The sequence below is a fragment of the Chiloscyllium punctatum genome, chromosome 44 (assembly GCF_047496795.1).
Source record: "Chiloscyllium punctatum isolate Juve2018m chromosome 44, sChiPun1.3, whole genome shotgun sequence".
In the NCBI taxonomy this organism is placed as follows: domain Eukaryota; kingdom Metazoa; phylum Chordata; class Chondrichthyes; order Orectolobiformes; family Hemiscylliidae; genus Chiloscyllium; species Chiloscyllium punctatum.
The window spans coordinates 27,656,575-27,671,166 of NC_092782.1; the positions used below are offsets into that span (position 1 = coordinate 27,656,575).

Here is a 14,592-nt window from a genome sequence, read left to right on the forward strand (position 1 = left end):
CTTCACTTGGAGGTCGCCAATGATGATGTTACCTAGCCAGGTAATGAAACGTCTGGATATCAAACCTACAGCTCAGTGAGCAAACCTACACCCTAAACCTCAACCTGAGCTACAAACCTTCACAAACCTTGCGGAAGGAATTTTTTTTGAGTAATTCTTATGACATACCTTCACAGCCATCACTGGTGATTTCAGCAAATGGGTTATCACAGCGATTACAGTGTTGCCCAATCACACCAGACTTACAGGAACATTGACCTGTTTCCACATCGCAAGTACGGGATTGGGAACCCATTGGAAAACAGTCACATGGGTAGCAAGTGTCGCTACCTGGAGGCTGGTAATGGTTGTCCTGCAAAGGAAAAATCAACCCAACCTAAGATTTCATGTGTGGCAGACCCTGCCCTGACATTATTCTGAAAGGCTTAAACAGGAATAAAACCCAAATGGCTTATAAAATCTGTCCCACAATTCATCTCTGAAGGAAATAAGAATCACTAATCAGCCGGCATTAAAAAGAACATAGTTAAACAAGTCTTAGTGCTTTCGTGACACTAGCTTGAAGGAGGGTGAACACAAGGCAAGAATATATTTGGATTACATCAAATTAACTTCTAATAGTTCTCTGAAGTGCAATGAGTCAGGAACACTTAGATTTGCAGGAAGCCAGGAGAGTATGGGAATGGGAATCCCAGCATGGACAGAGTCATGGAGGTCCTGCCAAGTTTAATGACTGGCCTTCACTTTATTGGCTGTTTTGTGTTTTTTGTCCATCATCCAACACATTGACAGCTGACTCATTATCTGTTGGGAAAACCAGCAGCAGGGGGGTCACAGCCGGAGAATCACAGGCCAGGCAGCAGTGGTAGGACATCGGGGTGAGCACACATCGGAATTTTCTGAGCCACAAGGTGGGGGAGGGAGATGCCAATCTGCAGTAAGGAGGCTAAAGGCTTCCCTGCAAAGTCCAGAGGAACATACTGGTTACTCTTGGACCACGATGACGGCTATAAAAGAAAAAGCACTTGCTTGCAGCTAACCTCCATTTTCTTGCTGATGTTGTGCCACTATGACAGGAGGCACATTTCCTTTTCATGTGGATTTAACTGCCACCCCCAACCTCTCTAACCACCTCTCTATTGCTGCCAGTTCTTTACACCATTAATTTGACACAATTTGCAGCTTTGTACAGGCTGGTTATTTTTCCCTATGGCCACTGCACTAATGGTAGACATTCATCACACAAACATTTCCCTTAGTTCAGCCACCACATGAACAACTATTTTTCAATTATCTTTCAAATATCAGATACACTGAGCACCGAGAGGAAACGTGCTGACTCCCATTGTCACAAAACAGCAGTAACTTTTCTCTAGCAGATTATCTTACAGGATGGCATTATTGACACATCATTCTCTCTTCCTCATTACCATGACAGCAAAGAGCAACAATTCAACATCTTCCCTGTCTACCTGGTCTCTCAAGCTGTCACAGAGGGAGGATAGCAAAAAAATTCAAATCCAGACTTCAGTCCAAACATTACTCCAACATCAAAATAAATGATGTTGAAGACAACAGCATATTCCCATTGAGCTGGATTCTACCCACCACCGCCCTGGTGATTTTAAATGGGCACTAATATTTGCCATGGAGCTACTGTACCTGATGTCAAGAGTATCAGAACATAGCAACTTTTTAATTAACTGGTACCCAGGGGACCAGGAGAATGCCAGTTGATTAAATATTCTGGATAATCAAGATGTATGTATGATCACGGTAAACCCTGATCAAGCAAAAGTTTGAGATGACAAAATCCCTCAAAAAAAAATCTATGGAAAACCATCAACATGCCTCCTAAAATCAATGTAAAAACACAGTAACAGAAACATAACATCACAGCTATACTTTAGTTACAGCATAAATACTCAGACATTGCAGTATTTATGGTACAGTATATAATTTTTGCCGGTTTAATCAAGAGTGTCAGTTGACAAGGTGCCAGTTAAAACAAAGTTTGCTGTATCTGAATCCTTTTAAATCAGGAAGGTGAAAATACAATGACAGAACAGCAGAATTCAAGCAAAAACCACTGATTTGATGACTAGGGTTAACACACTCATTTTCACAAGTGGAGAAAAGCTAGTTTGGTCATTTAGATTGAAGTAAGCTTTTAGTTTTGTAAATGCCGCTGTGGATGAGAGCTGTGAACTATGATGGAAACTACTTGCTATTCTTCACAGTCAGGACATTGGGAACAAGTGGAAAGGGTTTGCTTATTCAGAGCACTGAGAGGGAATAAACATTCACAATTCAAGGAACTTGTTATGAAGAGAAGAGTGCTGTAGGAGAACTTCAGAAACGGCTTATTTTAAACCGTTAAACACGTTTTATAGAACATAGAACATAGTAAAATACAGCGCAGTACAGGCCCTTCGGCCCTCGATGTTGCGCCGACCAAAGCCTACCTAACCTACACTAGCCCAATAATCTCCATATGCTTGTCCAATGCCCACTTAAATGACCATAAAGAGGGAGAGTCCACCACTGCTATCTGGAACAATTCCACTGACAAAATCTGCTATACATCTAATTTATTCAGTTACAGAATCATTCACTGTAATGAAGGACCTCATACTAGGGAATTGTATTTTAATGGGAAGGAAATAGATGATTGGGTTGGAAAATAAGATCCATGTCAATTGATACATTTGGTCACAGTTTGGCATTATCCACAAGTTCATCGTTAAATTTTACAAGCATATTAGCAACGATTTTAACATGGGAAATATGACTATTGCCATGTAAACAAGTAATGACATAGTCAGAGTAATCTATTCCTCTAAAAACATCATTCAGACTGTCTGCGAGAGACTTCAAGGTAAATACTAACACCAACAGTAATCACTTATCGTAGTTTATAGGGAATTACTGCAGAATGTTATGCTGCAACTAATCACACATCCAGTGGATTCCATCCTTTGTAAATCAGAGACAAAATTAACCAGTCAAAATGTTATTTTAATGAATAGTGAGATATGTATGTATGGGGTATAAAGCAGAAGAAAATGGGAGATTTTTTAATAAGACTATAGAACCTATATTAATTGAAAGCTAGTTTTCAAATATTCATTCCCTCCAAAGATGACGCCTCCAAATGACTAGGATTCCATACACAGAAGACAAGTCCATCAGCAGTTCCTCACCTTGCACCGGCATTCACCTGTGGTTTTGTTACAGTCAGGGTTGAAGCCTTTGTTGGTATCACAGTTACAAGGACCACACATGGGATTCCCCCACCTTCCCCTTGGACACGGCAGGTCAATTCTGAAAAGAAGCCTCAGATTAGACCTTCAACATAGCAGTAGGCACTAGTTCTAAACGATGACACATTTTCTGAACCAACGGTCAATAGTTACTTAGATAGAAATCAGAAAGTCTCAACCTCCAAATCTCAGGATGATATTACTTCCACAGTGAAGACCAAATCCACTTCCCAACCTCTTCAGGTTGAATATTAACCAATTCACATAGATAGCAGGTGCAAGCAGCTTGCCAATTTTTCAAAACAATGCAGGAACGAAAAGAACTGATAACAGATTCAATCAATCTCAGGATGGAAGCAGCCAGTTACAGGCAAACGCCTGCAATAAAGCTCTCTCACGGGCCTCCTCTAAAAGGTGATACACTGTACCTCAAATGTGACACACTGTCACAAATGCACTGCCAAAAGTCTAGCATTGCAGAGATGACTCAATCACAATCAGACTGACCACTGTGTTGCACAACGCAATTGATCAGTTAGATATATTTTTATAACATCTAAGCTCAAATTAAAACATATACTGGCTTTAGACAATTCTTTCTGAACGCCAACAATGTCAAATTTCCAAAATGTAGAGGATTACATTTCCAATGTGGTTGCTGCTTTTTTATGCATTGGTTGCATTTGGTCAAGAGACCAAGTTAAGGGTAAATGTTTTCTGTCGCAAAGGAACCATGGTGTCACTTGGTTAGAAAATAATTACAAATATATCAGCATGTTTCCAACTTATTGTTAGCCATTTCTTACTTGTTTTCACAGTATTGGCCATAGTAGTTTTCTCCACAATTGCAAGTGTAGCCTTGCGAGGAGTTTGGATCATGGACACAGCTGGAGATGTGTTCACATGGATTCAATCTGCAGACATCCATACAATTTTTCCCAAAGAACCCTGTCAAAGAGTGTAAACACAATCATTAGCATTAGTCTAGCATGTGCATGAACAATCCCTTCCTACAACAGGGTCTGATATGCAGCAAATCATATTCAATGGTGTTCTGAAAAGGAAAGAGCATAGGATTCTAACAAGCCTTAAAATGTGAACGTTAGAGAGATTAGGTAGAGTTTCATGAAGCAACTGTGCTTGCTACTCACCTTGAAGGAAGTAGCCCACAAAAATCTGGTGATCTCTGTGGTGCATTTCCCTAATTTGTTATTGGCTTGAATCTGGAAAGTGTATCTCCAGGTGACCAGCTGCAGCGAGGTTAAGAAGCAGGGTAAGTAGCCAGTCATGTTAAAGCATTTACATAGCAGCAAATGAAAAAGTAAAAGACACTGAATCCTTCCTTTTAATTTTAAAGAAAGCAAAACAAGTGAACTGAAGATGTAGTGTTAGAAGTGAAATCAAAATATCATAACTACACATTGAAAGTAGTGGCATTCCTTTTAATAACTGAGATATTTAGCATCTAACAGGCTTGGTCTCAATATGGACTTCAGAGATGAACTGTCAAGGTGAGACCGTGACATTAGGAAGGTACTTGACAGAGCATACCATTAAAGAACCTCAACAAAACTGAAGTCAATAAGAATATAAGGGAGAACACTCTATTGGTTGAAGTCATATCCAGCAAGAAAGGAAATGTCTCTGATCTTAGTCCCAGGACATCTCTCCAGGAGTTCCTCAGGTTCATGTTTTATGCCCAACCATCTTCAGTTGCTTCATCAATGAGCTTCCTCCCATTGTAAGGTGCGAAGTGGGGATGTTTGCTAATGATTCTATAACATTCGCTGCCAATCGAAACTCCTCAGCTCCATGTCACAATGCAGCATTACCAATACAATATCCAATCTTGGACTGATCAATGGCAAGTACCATTTATATCATACAAGTGCCAGCCAATGACCATCTCCAGCAAGAGTGTTTTGAACCATCATCCCATGAAGTTCAATGGCACTATCACTGAATCCCTCACTATCAACATACCAGAAACTGAACTGGACCAGCCATATTAATGCTGTAGCCACAAGAGCTGGTCAGCTACTGGGAATTTTGTGCTGCCTTAACTAATCTCTTGACAGCCCAGTGCCTGTTCACCAACACACAAGTTAGAAGTGTAATGGGATACGCTTTAGTTGCCCGGACAAGTACAATTCCATCAAAACTCAAGAAGCTTGACACACCATACAGACCAAAGCAGCTCACTTGTCTAGCACTCCACCCACCACTTTCAACATTCACTCCCTTCACCACTGATGCACAAATGATAGCAGTGTGTACTTGACATGGAGTGCAGTAACTCATCAAGATTTCTTCAACTGCACATTCCAAATTCTTAACCTAAACTACCTAGAAGGACAAGAGGCTTTGGAAAAACTACCTCTTGGAAGTTCCCCACCAACCTATACACCACCCCAATTTGTGATTATATCACCGTTCCTTCAGTGCCACTTGGTCAAAGTCCTGGAACTTCCCACCTAACAGCATAATGGGTGCACTTACACCCCACAGACTGCAACAGTTCAAAAAGGCAGCTCACCATCACCTACTCTCTGGAAATAAGGGAATGGAAATAAATGCTGGGCCAGTAACACCCACATCCCAGGAATTAATTTCAAGAATGAAACACAGATTTATAATAAATGACAACAGCTTTTAACCACTCTTAGTACTTAGATTTAAAATTTCCTTTGTTCTTGTGAAACTGAAGTTTCTGGCTGTATCATGTCTAATAAAGGTTACCAGGACACAATTGCTAGTAACACAAGTAACAGCACTTCACTGACTCTCACTGATGTTACCTCGTCACGGTGATGAAATATCTGAAAACAAACCTTCCAGCTCAGCGAGCTAACTTACATACTTATCACAACAGTCTCAGAAAGAACATTTAAATCAAAGTTTCAAATGAGAGTGCCCAAAATCTTTTGTGAAAAATCAGAATTGTACCAACAACATTAATTTTCATTAGTGACCAAATATTCTGCCGCATGGAGTTTACATTGAAGTTATAAATACCTGGTTCACAGATACAGGAGTAGCTGTCCCACTCATCAAGGCAGTAGCTACGCCTGGGACAGGGAGTAGAATCACATGGATCTGGAACATCACAACCACTCTCTACATGAAGTTTTTCAGCCCGATCCATGTTCAAGGTGGCTATGTTTGTTGAAGTGTCCCCCATCCGCAGACCCTATTTCAGAAAACAAGAAAGAACTCTTTTCAAGTAAACTGATATGAAGCCTAGTTGCCCACAGAAAACACTCTCACTGGGTCACACACACAGATATAGATATATTACTTACAAAGCTCCTTATTCAAGAGACATTCAAACTATATATTTAAAAAACCAAAACAGAAGAGTTTTGTGGGCGGCACGGTGGCACAGTGGTTAGCACTGCTGCCTCACAGCGCCAGAGACCCGGGTTCAATTCCCGCCTCAGGCGACTGACTGTATGGAGTTTGCACGTTCTCCCCGTGTCTGCGTGGGTTTCCTCCGGGTGCTCCGGTTTCCTCCCACTGTCCAAAGATGTGCAGGTCAGGTGAATTGGTCATGCTAAATTGCCCGTAGTGTTAGGTAAGGGGTAGATGTAGATGTAGGGGTATGGGTGGGTTACGCTTCGGCGGGGCGGTGTGGACTTGTTGGGCCGAAGGGCCTGTTTCCACACTGTAAGTAATCTAATCTAAAGAGTTTGCCAACTGGTGCCAAATTTAAGGCGACAGAGGAATCATAAGCACTTAACCAATTCAGCATTATCCTACTGGTAAAGAACTCTTTCACCTTCCAGTCTTTTCTACCTAATCTCAGCAGAAAGGATTAATTTGCATCCGAGTGCACATTTACCATCCTCATCATTTTGCAGTGGATACTTTGGAAGTGGCATTGATAAAGTGCCAAGAAAAAACTATGAAAGAATTGGCATTACTTTCTGTTGAAATGACACCAGCTCCCAAATGCAAGTGCAGCACAAAATCTAGGCTTGACTGCCAAGACAATAAGCAGTTACATGCACTCTGTATTACAGTGACGTTCTGAGTCTGGACTACTATTGACAGACATTGGCATGTTCCTAAAAAGGAGGTAAAGGCTAGGCAGTGGGTTATCCTATGCAGCTTACACAGAATTTCCATTGTCTGATCTCGATATAGGATTGTAACTGACTGTGTCCCCCCTGATCCAGGAGACAGACAAGGTGAAGCAAGAAGTAAAGGAAAATGCTTGAAAAGTGAATCAGGGGTGTGCACCAACAACAAAAGTAACTTGGTGGATTTCATCGGGACCAAGGTCAGTGTCATTGTCAGCATATATGCATTTTATTGTTGTTCATGATCAAAGTATGTTTGTGTGTGAAGTTAGTGGCATTTTCTCCCAAATTAGATGGTTTGAGCAGCAAGTTTATGACAGATTTTTCTAATCAGTCACCAGATGTGGGCAATGCTGGCTGAGTCAGCATTTATTTCCCATAACTAGTTGACCTTGCGACGGTGATGCTGAGCTGCTTTCTTGAGCCGCTGCCGTCCATTTGGTGTAGATACTCCCAACATGCCCTTTGGAAGGCAGTTCCAAGATTTCGACCCAACAACAGTGAAGGAATGGCAATATATTTCCAAGTCAGGATGGTAGGTAGTTTGGAATATAATTTACAGGTGGTGGTGTTCCACATATCTGATGCCTTTCTCCTTCTAAGTGGTAGTGGTCATGGGTTTTGAAGGTGTTGTCAAAGGAGATGTGGAGAATTTCCGCATCTGATGGATGTTACACACTGCTGCTATTGAGTGTCGGTGTTTGAGGGGATGAATGTTTGTGGATATGGCATCAATTACACAGCTGATTTATCCTAGATGGTGTTGGGTTTCCTAAGTGTTATTGGAACTTATCTAGGCAAGTGAGGTCTATGCCATCATTCTCCTGACTTGTGCCTTGTAGATACTAGACAAACTTTTGACGGGTTTAGGTGGTGAATTACTCACTGCAGGATTCTTAGACCCTGACATGCTCTTGTAGCCACGGTATTTATACAGCTACTGTAGATCAGTATCTGGTCAATGGTAACCACATGGTGGTCGTGGGGGATTCTGTGTTGACAATGCCAATGAATATCAAGGGGTGATGATGGAATTCCCTCTTGATGGAGATGGTCATTGCCTGGCACTTGTGTAGCACAATTATTACTCATCACTTTGTCAGCCCAAACTTGGATATTGTCTGGGTCTTGCTGCATTTGAACATGGGCCACTTCAGTATCTGAGCAGTCAGAAATGGTCCTGAGCATTGAGCAGTCACAAAAGAATATCCCTACTTGTCAACCATGATGAAGGGAAGACTGTTGAGGAAGCTGATGATGGTTGGGCTATCCTGAGGAATGTCTGCAGAGGTGTCCTGGAGTTGAGTTAACTGACCTGCAACAACCACAACCATCTTCCTGGTACTCTCTTAGAATTGGTTCTGAATTTAAATGAGAGTAAAGGGAAATGCTTCTCTAAGCAGAACTGTCCAAGTGAACAAGTTTTAAAAGTGAATTTCGGTGAGAGCAGGAGGACAGCCCCTAAGTCTATCTTAAACATTTAAGATTTAGCAGGTTGTTAGGAAACAGTTAATAATACATTTTGCATCATATTGCATAATTGTGAGATTTATAAGTCTTTTCGACAAACTAACATAACAACAATAGGGGCCTCAGTTTTCCACCTGATTGCTGCCAACATTTTCTTTGGAAAATTTGGGTGTGGGGAAATGGAACATCACTTCGAAAATGCACCACTGCATGCTGGCCTTGCTGTGGGAATCCACCTCATTTTCCACTTCTACAGCTCAATGACTTAGAACATATCCACCCTTACACAAACCAGCAAACTGCAACAATGCAAATTATAATGTATAGTCATTGACACATTTCAGGGATTTCCACAACTATAATGCTTGGCAGAAAATAGCGTCTGAGATTCGAGGTATGCAGCCTTGCAGTAGTGCGAGGGTTGGGTTCAGAATTTGAGTTCACTGTTAGGGTTTGTCAACTGTTAATGGAACGTTGAATTGCTTGTCATAGGCAATTTCTGTCCACTGTCCAGAGCAGCTTTCTGGCAGAGATCCAGGAACCAGCCTCTGCTTTTGAAATGATCGGAGGTCCCACAGATCAACAAGGATCATGGTATATATGTGGGCAGAAGTCCAATCCTGCTGCAGAAGTGGAGAACCAATGAAATATCCCACAACTTTGGAATAAAATAACTTGGTTGCCTATAAAAAGAAATGCAAGTTCCCACAGTAAAGGAAACACCAGGCCAACGGTGGCCTTTTGCCTTATACCTGCATACAGCCATGGAATCCTTGCTGCTTCAGGATACCATCTTCAGGGAGGTGTCCAACATAGATGTTTCTCAATTTTAATCCTGGTAATTCATTGCCAATTTCTACACTGTCCTGCATAGAAACATACAAAAGATTAAAGTCTCAAAACACACGTTGATAGGTATTAGGTGGTGAATGTCTAACACATTCATATGGCATTCCACTGGCTTTAACAGACCCAAAGTGACAAATAGTGAAATGACAGTGATAGTGGACAAAAGATTGCTTTATAATGCATTAAGTGCTCATCCTCTGAAATCATTAAGGCTAATTTTAGCTTCAAGTGATCAAACATCATCCCAACAGAGGGCAGTGAGCTACAAATCTTCTCAAAACTTGCCAGAGGGCAGTGAAAATCTTTCCCATGTTATTCAATGTAGCAACTGACACTCACCACTTTTGTTAGCAGCTGATAGTTCAGTGTAATGCAGGATTATCACTTATACATCATTAACTAGTATCACTTATCCAGATGATACCTCTGTGAATTGCATAATTTTGCCTGATTGCTCTTGCCTCCAATATCTCCAGTTTTGTTCATTAACTGCATTAAAAAATATCTAACTCATCAAAAAGCCTTATTCTGAAGTAAGCTGTTAACCATTACAAGTTTGACCTACTCGGAACAACTTCCAAAGGAAGTTCTCTGGAATGGTTGGTACTTGTGCAACTGTGATTTCAGACAGCGCTGCAGCCTTCCCCGTCCAGTATTTCTCCTGCTGGGTTTTGACATCCTGTCTTACAAACAGAAGGCTGGTTTTTGGACACGTTTTGGGGCTGGGGTCGGTGAACAGAAAATTGTTCTGGGACAATAATTGCATATGCAGCCTTCTTTCAGGTACGTAACCACCCAAGGCTGGATATGAACATATCATAAGAGTACACTTTCCACCACCTCCACTTCTCAAGGCAGGACGAAGACAGAGCAGACAGAGAACTAACAAAGAATTGAGGAAAGAATAGACAGTCAAGCAAACAAAAAATATATTTAAAAGTGAACTGCCAAGAAGAGACAAAGGATCCAGAACAGAGAAGAAGCAATGAAGAGTAATGTTGAGTTACATACATCATAATTAATAAGGTGCAATCTTAAGATTACAATCCAGATGCACTGCACAACTGCACCATTATGACTGTATGACAGTTGGTTTACAGCGATTCCCAAATGGTGCGTCAAACAGCATTTGGGGTCATAAGCAAACCCCTCGTGTGATTCAACAATGGTAACTGCGCAGAGAACATCTTGGATCCATGGATTAATACTCTCAAAAGCAATGAGGCAGATGAGTGAGTGTCAAGCAGGTCTTGGATGTCTGTGAGTGTGAGTGTATATGTGTGTGTGTGTGTGTGAGAGAGAGAGGCAGACAGTGTGTGTGTGTCAAAGAGTGAGTGAGTGTGTGTGTGAGTGAGAGAGAGAGAGAGTGAGAGTGAGACAGCATGCAAGAAAGAGATGGGTAGGGGACTGTGGTGAGATACTATATCATGGGAATGGGAATGGGAAAGGGAAAGACGGTTTGGGAAGCACAAGCTTGGAATCTGTGCAGCTGGGAGACAGGTGCTACAGTGTTGTAAGCCCTCTCCCTCCACCATCTGCAGTGTAATGTGAATCTGCATCATGAGTGGGACCTCAACATTGCTAAATGTTAAGAAGTTAAAATCAGCTTTCTTGTTTGTCCTTTGGTTTGCTCAGCTAGAAACACAGAAATCAAAAGTTATCAACGAAATCACGGTTGTCCCCAAGATAAATCCAAGGAGCTGAAGAGGAGAAGCTCGGCTGTTTAGCAATGTTGAAGGCAGCACAAAAATTAAACTATTTCAATATATTCACTGGAGGCTGCTGGGTAAAGCAGAAATCTTCCTTGTGCAAATTACCTGGTATATTCCATAATCCAAAGACAGGACAGCCAGGTACTTGATGTCCTTGCCATCTTTCATACTTTTTATCTCAACCAGTAAATGGTGCCAGTTTCCATCACTGACCCGTGTCCGAGTCATTCGCAGTTTGGCTTTTAATCCACGTTTGTTATGTACTTCAAATTCTAAACTACTATCAATTATCTGCCAGAAATGGAACAACAAGAGTGCCAGAGTTATTCACAATGTCCACACCAAAAAGAAAGATACATGCATTATTTCAACTTTGAATGCCCTCCTCCGCTGAGGAAATGTAGGCATGAAGCCAGTTTATACACACACCCTTAACAGAAACACAAAGCCTTTACATTCTGAAAATCACCAAGCATAACCAGTGGTCATTTTACAGCTGTGTAGTACTGGAGATGTTAGTGAAAGCTTTAGAGTTTTCCTCCTCCAAAGATTATTGCAGCCCCTGACAGTTACATAGTATTTGGTCTAACACAAGATGACTCCATTTCAGAATCAACAAACTCGTTAATTTCCAGGTGTTGAAACTCAGACCTTACTCCCAAACCTAATTGGCCAGTTTATATTTTTTTTAAAAACGACACTTTATTCAGTGATTATTCACTGATTTATTCATTAGACTGGAAAGCATTCCAATCTGGATAAACAAAGATCACTGTTGAAACTTGAAAAGAAAAAAAGAAAATCTTAATAAATCACGCATTAATAACATATTCCTTTTTTATTTACAAAAGCCAGCAGTGTCTGTATTTAGCAAAGCTGGAATGGATGTGAAATAATGATTTGATAAATCTAACACATTCCACTGCCACTATATGCAGCAATATTATCGCTATAATAGTGAAAAAGTGCAGTCCATTGATCGAATATAGCATCACCAGGAATACCAATAAGTGCGAGATATCTCGGGATAGATGCTCACCTGAATGTTAATTTTGGAGTAAGTCCCAGCATTTGCCTGCACAAGGAATCCATTTGAGTTTCTCGTGCGGAACATTAGTCCAATGTACCATGGCACAGATATCGTGATATCCAGGTCATCCCATCTGATTTGACTGGTGCCCTTGAAACGCTGGGAATTGGGCATTACTAGAGAGAGAAAATACCAGCGTCCATGAGTATAAAGTGTAATGAAAGATATGCCATTTATAGTGATTATATACATGTATTAACCTAGTGGTATTATTACTGGACTGTTAATCTAGAGACTCAGATAATCTTCTGGGGACCCAAGCTCAAATCCCACCATGGCAGATGGTGGAATGTGAATTCAATAAAATAAATTCTGGAATTAAGAGTTGAAAGATGACCATGAAACCATTGTCGATTGTCAGAAAAACCCACCTGGTTCAGTAATGTCCTTTAAGGAACGAAACAACCATCCTTACCTGGTCTGGCCTCCATGTTACTCCAGACCCACAGCAACGTGGTTTATTCTTAACTGCCTGTGGGCAATTAGGGATGGGCAATAAATGTTGGCCTAGCCAGTGACACCCTCATCCCGTGAATGAATAAAAATAAAAAAAAGTATTAAGTTTAGTTCAAAAGCTTTTGTGTTCAGTTTGACAGAAGCTTGTCTGGGTTCTAAAGCAAGTCAAGTCTCTCCTAGATCAGGAGATTGTTCAGAGCAATCAAGGAAATTAGCTTCCTCAGTGATAGGGTATAGTTTGTGAAACTTCCAGACCAGGAGGGTTTGCTACAACTTTGCTGATTATTAAAAGATCGTGGAAGTCTAAATGCCCAGTTGCATGAGGATTCAAATAACAAGTCTCCCCAGCTCACTGTACTAGAATTGAGAAGAAGCATTAAATCAAACTGACACATTTCATAGGGAAGGAGACTGCCTGGATTTGATTAACTGTAAAGCAATGGTGTTGGGGAGTAAATGGGATTTTATTTTTCTGCACATTTTGAAAGGTTTTGAACAGTGTTATACTCAGATAGCTTTGTTTGGCTATTTAATTTTTCTCCCTTTTACATAATAAACTTTTGTGAAAAACATATCTGTTACCTGCTGTGAGCTGGGATCATAAGTGATTTAATTTCTATACAACCTATGGAAGGAAATTTAACAAAAATAATCCAATGAAATGGATGTTTTGCCAAATCACTTTATCATGATGGAAAACACAAATTGAAATGATAAAAGCTCTGGTATCAATTGAGCCTTTTATACCTAATAAGATTAGTTTATGAAATTATCAGGCCAATAGGCTCTCGAAAATAGGAGTCAGCCATTTAATCCCTTGACATTGCAAGTCATTCAGCGAGATCATGTCTAATCTCTATCTCAAATCCATTTGCTCATTTTGGCTTCATAACACTTCATATCCGTACCCAGCAAAGATCTATCCATCTTGGTCTCAAAATTTTCAACACATTTCTCCTTCGTTTTTGGAGAAGGTTGCTAATTTCTACGATACTTTGTGTGAAGAAACGTTTTGTGACATCATGCCTGAATGGCCTGGCTATAATTTTAAGGTGACCTCAACCTGTCCTAAACCCCCAGATTTGAGGAGATTATCTAATAGAGTGAAAAGAAACAAATTATCAGTCCAACCAACTCAATTAGACCGGTCATTAATCTTCTATATTCAAGGGGCTTCAAATTAAATCTGTGCAACCTGTCCTTATATGTTATATGTAGTGCTGACATACTTTCTGTCCAACAGCAGTTAAACATGGTGTAGCAGTATAGCTCAGTATTGGCACCTACATGGACTGTACAAGACATATAGGATGTATGCTGATTACAGAGGAATTCTAATAGTCAAACTTACTCCTTTTTCTAAAAAAATTTTTTATTAATAATAGTTGTAACCGGAGACATAAAAATTAAATTCAAAGGACACAACATCGGCACAGAGATAGGAAGTCACCATTACAACCATCCACCTTAGAGGGACCAAAAACATTTTTTTAGGTGTCTGCGATAGAGACATTTTCTTGTTTACTTCATTGACAACAGAAGTATTTTGTAACAACAGAGACAATCCTTAAATACAGTTGTTTTTGATCCTAATTAACAGTACTACAATAATTGACTGTTGTTGTAGTAGAGTGTGATCACTTCAGATTAGATGAGGTAAATCTGATGTT

The 14,592-nt window shown here is 40.4% G+C and overlaps 1 protein-coding gene across 4 annotated transcripts in view; it reads right to left on the reverse strand.

Moving 5' to 3' along the window:
• The window catches only part of celsr1a (cadherin EGF LAG seven-pass G-type receptor 1a), a 310,556-nt gene that overhangs the window by 45,863 nt on the left and 250,101 nt on the right, over nucleotides 1-14,592 (reverse strand). For all 4 annotated transcript variants that reach the window (XM_072562553.1, XM_072562552.1, XM_072562551.1 and 1 more), the window contains exons 10-16: nucleotides 12,416-12,582; nucleotides 11,482-11,667; nucleotides 9,568-9,681; nucleotides 6,279-6,453; nucleotides 4,070-4,211; nucleotides 3,204-3,324; nucleotides 169-352 (exon numbers count right to left, since the gene is read on the reverse strand). In XM_072562553.1, coding sequence (XP_072418654.1) covers nucleotides 169-352; nucleotides 3,204-3,324; nucleotides 4,070-4,211; nucleotides 6,279-6,453; nucleotides 9,568-9,681; nucleotides 11,482-11,667; nucleotides 12,416-12,582 — 1,089 coding nt within the window. The remainder of the gene's footprint in view (nucleotides 1-168; nucleotides 353-3,203; nucleotides 3,325-4,069; nucleotides 4,212-6,278; nucleotides 6,454-9,567; nucleotides 9,682-11,481; nucleotides 11,668-12,415; nucleotides 12,583-14,592) is intronic.